Source organism: Gavialis gangeticus, unplaced genomic scaffold, assembly GCF_001723915.1.
Source record: "Gavialis gangeticus isolate Ggan-Ray unplaced genomic scaffold, GavGan_comp1, whole genome shotgun sequence".
Taxonomy (NCBI): Eukaryota; Metazoa; Chordata; order Crocodylia; family Gavialidae; genus Gavialis; species Gavialis gangeticus.
Genome location: NW_017729024.1, coordinates 68,385,271 through 68,390,811, shown reverse-complemented (window position 1 = coordinate 68,390,811; position 5,541 = coordinate 68,385,271). Strand labels below are relative to the sequence as shown.

Here is a 5,541-nt window from a genome sequence, read left to right as displayed (position 1 = left end):
CTTGAAGATCTACAAGGTCCCTTCCGACCCTACTCCTATGGTTCTATGAAAAAAAATATTAAAAACAGGAAAATCGGATTATGAAAACATAAACACTAGCAAGTCATGCTGGATAGGCACAATATCTGCTGCTACTTTCAGTTATTTGGTATTTTAGTTGGTAATCTCCCCTTAAATTCTTAAAAGAATGAATATTTATAGATTGGATGTCACACTCATATATATCAAGCTGCAGGAGAGGGTACCAGTTTAACTATACCAAAAATTAGGAATTTATTCTTTTCTATTTTAAGATGAAGATATATAGAAACAGATATAACACTCTATTTAAAGAGTTCATTCTGATAACATAATGTAATGTCTTGTAACATCTACAGATGTATGTATGCACTTTACAAGGTGCTGAATCATAGCGTTTTTGAAAGGCATCCCTTTACTTCAATAAACTTTAGACTGGATTTTAAGTGCATTTTGGCTTGGCGACTTAGTATGTCAGGATAGATGACAAAGGGAATGAATGAGCTGAAGAAGGGAGATCCAAGGATGGCTGGTCTCCATAAGTGCATTCCAACCACACCTCAACTGCTGAAGACCTAGACATTAGTGGTATATGAGAGCAGGAAAACACCATTTTTCAGAGAAAGACACAACATGACAGTTGCATCTCATTTCTAATTTACCATGCACCCCTATCCAAAGACCTCTTAATTATTAATACTAGGAATTATGGGGGAACAAGGTGGTGTTGAAAGGGTACCTAGTTGATCCTGTGTCTAATTTAACTATTTAAGTAATTACCTTATTAATTTAACAAGGATCAACTTTGTATGGCTGGACCTGATTTTCACCTTTTAGACAGCTTTTTTCTTCCTCAAACAAAATTATCTTAGATCATATAACTGAATTCATTTATAAGAAATGAGCTAAAAATGACCAGGATAAATTAACCTTCACTACTTAATGGGTTAACACAAGCATCTAGATGCATTTAATTCAGTCAAGTTAATGTTACCTAACAATCAGCATGTTTAAACATGCATTACCATGGTAACAAACCTGCAGTGTTCAGGAGTCATGTATGAAAAAAAAGCAATAAATCATGTAATTAGTTCCATCTGTATTTCTGAATGTAATAGGCTCCATCTAATTTGTATAGCGCAATGTGACAGATAAGGGCTTACCATCAGTCAGGAAGAAAAAGACACATTTATTTACTGGTCAGCCATGTGAGTGAAAGTAAGGGGATGAAGATGACAGTCAAATTTCTTGGCTGAATGGTTTGCTGTCAGACTCAATTCTTCCGAGTGTCTGTAGAACACTCTTTAGATATCACTACAGTTCAGTAGTCAAAAGCAGATTGTATCAATGCCAGCACTATTCAGTGACTCAAAGCCCCTATCTGGCATGACTCTTTATCCATAAAACAACATTTGAGGATACAAAAAAAATAAAAATCTTATTTTTTTCTAAAACACATATAATAGAAATATTCCCATTTATTTTTAAAATAGCTTCCCTCACCCAATTCACCTTAGAGACATTAAATTACAATGCAGTCCTGGTTGAAATACCAATCAGGTTCAAACATCAAATTTGATATTTTGATCCTAAACCAAGAATGCCATACATAAACAAGACAGGACTGACTAAGTGATTATTTATGTCATGCTATTCATTTCCCATATAAGGAAAAAGTGCTGATGATTTAAAAATACCAGACACAGTTCTTCTGCATCTCTATAAATTTCCAGACAGCACTTACAATGGTAGGATCCAGAAAATATATTAAAAGGCCCTTGATTTATATGTGCAGGTCTTGTGAAGCTGGAGGTTCTCCAGTACTCAAAAATGTAGTCAGCAGCTCATTCAAATGTATACTAGAATGATATGCTCTTGTAATGTGCATCTTATGGAATATCTAACTGCAAAAGTTAATTTAATCTGTATAGATGTACATTCTTAAATAATTAGAAATTCACTGTTCACTTACCATACTGGAAAAAATAGTAGTAATAGAAAAAAAAGAAAAGAAGGAAAAATGATCTTATTTCTCATGTAAAAAAAACCCAAACAATTACTGCACAAACTTCCCCACTGAACTTTCTCCCCTGAATGGAAGCTGTGATTTGCTATACTGGTATTTTATACCACGGGCCTTTTCACACAGTTTGACATTTTTCATGTTTATTGTGTTTCATAAGCACATGCACATGTGCTTAGCTTTTCCCATAGAGGTATATATTGGTGAATGAACTCCTATTGTTTTATGGGCAATGTTCCTAGGACACCTGCTCTAGCAAGAGCTGTGAAACAGTACATCAAGTAACTACTGGCCCAGCATCTCTCCTAGAAGCAGGGACTGAATTAGTCCTTCTGTCATGCACAGAAATAGCCTCAAAGTACTAGGAGATAACCAGAAACCACATGTGAGGACGAGGTTCTAAGAGCCTATCTCCTCTCCAACCTGATAATAGGTGACAGAACTAACATTAAAGAAAGAGGAAGACATTTTAAAGTAAAAGAAAACAGACCATGTCTGTGGAGGCAAAAGTCACAGAAATGCAAGTGTCAGAGATATCAGTATAATTCAAGGCAATAGGAACATCACTATGCTGTCACCATTTCACAAAGCCCTGATGATTCATTATAAATAGCAAATCTTGGAATTCCTAAGCCACAGAAGTCCAGCTGTAATAATTATATGTTATGGAACAAGTAGAACAAAAGTTTTGCATCCAAGAGAAATGAGAAAAAAATCAAGGATACACAGCTATCTAAAAGCTACCCTTCCTTCTCTTTCCAGATATGAAGATGTTTCTCTGGATTTTCCACTAACACCTTACATGATTTACTCCTCTTCCATGATTATTTTAAAAGTCTGCTCTTTTGGTATGCCACTTCTAAGATGCACACAAACTCAACATATGCTATATAGATTTAATGTTTCTAAATGCCAAATTACAGAAACAAACTTTCTGCAAAGTATAAAAGATGCAATCTATTAACTTTCTAAGTAAGAACATACTGCAATTTTGAAAATCACTGAAGTGCTAAATATAAATTGTGCATAAATAAAGTTTGGTATATAGTTTTTCAATTGCACAGAAACAGCAGAGTTTACTACTTGACCTGTATGGTAAGAAATAGTTCATCAAAGAATGAACTACATTCATAATCCTTTCATGCTCATTTAGTTTCTAGGGGTCAAATCTCACAGCCAAAAGATAATTCAAGTCAGCAGCTGCTTCACTTACTACATAGTGACAGCTCATCTTAGAAAGCCTCAGGAAAAATCTACTCGATTTTTATTATTGCTATGATTGTTGCAACAGTAGAGTGTAAAAATGTAAGCATACTGTTCTATTCCAGATCTAAATACCAGTTCTTGCAAACCAGTCAACATAGATGTATAATTTTTTTTAACATTCCAGCAGCAAATAATTATATGCATCTAAGAGCCACCATCTCAGAACATTCCCCAAGGCATACAGGGATAATGCGAAGTGGATAAAATACAGATGGTCTACCTTTACCTCTGTTCTTCTTTCCAGCCATATACTGTGGTGAAACCAACTTCAGTTAAATAAACTATTTGCAAGTCTTCTCTTTGTTACTGAACAGCTAAATGCTTGCAAGTAAAATGGAATAAAATTGGAGGTGTCCAGAAGAGGCACTGAACATATAGTGCTTACTTTACTTATCTACTTCTTTGATCTAAACATCGATAAACTATTGCAGTACATTCTGTCATTTACCCATCACGTCATCCAGGCCAGAATATATATATTTTGCAGACAGGTAAGATCTTACTGTGCCCATTGTTGATTGTAAGTGCAAAGGATTTACAGCCTGTACAGGCAGGTAAATAAACAGTGTGTTCACTGAAGCGGAATTAAGTATCCAACCGCAGACAGAAAGCCAATACTTTACAAATGGGACGGCTCGGTATTGGCTGCTACAGGCATCTGCATGCAGCTCCTTAACTACTATTGCTCATGAATCTCTCCAGCTACAGTTTGTTATCTTGACTCTAAGTAGCTCTCTCCAGTTTGTTTCTGCATTAGGCATGATGAATGCATTTTAGAAACTCTGACAGTAAAAGATTAGGCTTATATGAGTCAAAGAAACTGTTGAGTAATTTCACAAGGGCTTGATCAGATTTTCCATTCAACTAATACTCACCTACATAGGCTTCCTCATCCACTGGCAGACGTAATGACATGCAGAGGTAGGTATCAGACTATTAAGGAAACAAAGAACAAAATTATCTTAAAATTGATTATTACTGGAACAGGGGGAAAAAACTAACAAAGCTCTATATATTTTTTTTAAGTTATTTTTAGTAAGCTCCAATGGTACGCCAAGCAAAAAAATTAAAAAGAAGATAGGAAGTTACCCTAAATTGGCTCCACATAAACCTGACTGTTAAAATTATTCACTAGGGCTACCCAAAAGCCTTAAGGATTTAAAGAAGTGCATGCCTCTGTCATTTCCCTGATAAACCACTGCACAAATCAAAGGAACACACTAAATGAAGTGGCACTTTCTTGGCCTTTTTTTTCCTCTTTGACTATAATATACTATTCTCTTAAAATTTTAATCTTTCTGTATTTCAGAAATCAATAGCAATTCATTACTAAACACATTTCTACCTGAATCAGTAATTCTTCCCTCGTGTCTAGCTTTAAATGGTATACTCGAGCCAAAAAGCATATAAATATTGAAAATTTGTGCTATAGTAAAATTACCTGCACCCAACTCCAATTAGTATCATTGGGAATTATGCCAGGAAGTCAAGAGAAGAATATGCCCCTAACAAAATCCAATGCAAGACAACAGAATCAATACAGAGCATAATTTGCGGTTCTCCTTGGTTATTAATTGTACAGAACCATCCCATTCCAAGAGCAGTTAGATGACTAGTCCCCTGAGACACAATAGTAAGAAGGCAGCCAGCACAAACCATTTTCAGATTGCTACCGCCATTCTTGTTGCCCTAAAATCTGTTTCAGTTTAAAATGCCAATCACTGGGTGATTAGCAGCTAGAGTACTCAAAAGACTCATGATCAAGTTCTGTCAGCTACTTCTACCTCTGTATCCAGCTTGGGTCATGCTGCTGAAGATGCCAAGAATAAATCACATGAAGGCAGAAAAGGAGCAATACTACAGCAATTTAGACTCTAAAACTCTGATATTTCCAAAACAGCAACAGATAAGGTCCCCTCAAGATGGAGGAAAGAGCTGATAGACAGACAGGCATGCATAGGTTTGCCGAACTTGTTGTTTGTCCTGGGAATTTACTTGGGTTTCAAGGTCATCCAGAGAACACTGGATGATTTCAGAACTCTGCCAGCACAGTAATTCTGGAGACCCATCAGTAAAATCAGCAACAATCTACCACTAACATGTGGGATACATTTATTGTGTGGCAAAACAGAATGTATGGTAACCTGCCTTGCATTCAAGGCAGGTCCCGGCTGCTGAATGTGGGACAGGCTCCATAAAAGTAAGTGGTGTCCAGGGGAGAGGCAGGGAATCAA

At 36.1% G+C, this 5,541-nt stretch overlaps 1 protein-coding gene across 7 annotated transcripts in view; it reads right to left on the bottom strand.

Moving 5' to 3' along the window:
* PAM (peptidylglycine alpha-amidating monooxygenase) overlaps window positions 1–5,541 on the bottom strand; it is a 265,855-nt gene that overhangs the window by 148,866 nt on the left and 111,448 nt on the right. The window contains exon 1 of one of the 7 annotated variants that reach the window (XM_019517215.1): window positions 4,183–4,249. The exons of the other annotated variants lie outside the window; for them this stretch is intronic. Within the exon in view, the coding sequence (XP_019372760.1) occupies window positions 4,183–4,222 (40 nt within the window). The 5' untranslated portion in view covers window positions 4,223–4,249. Of the gene's footprint in view, window positions 1–4,182; window positions 4,250–5,541 lie in introns of those variants that run through there. 7 annotated transcript variants of the gene reach the window in all.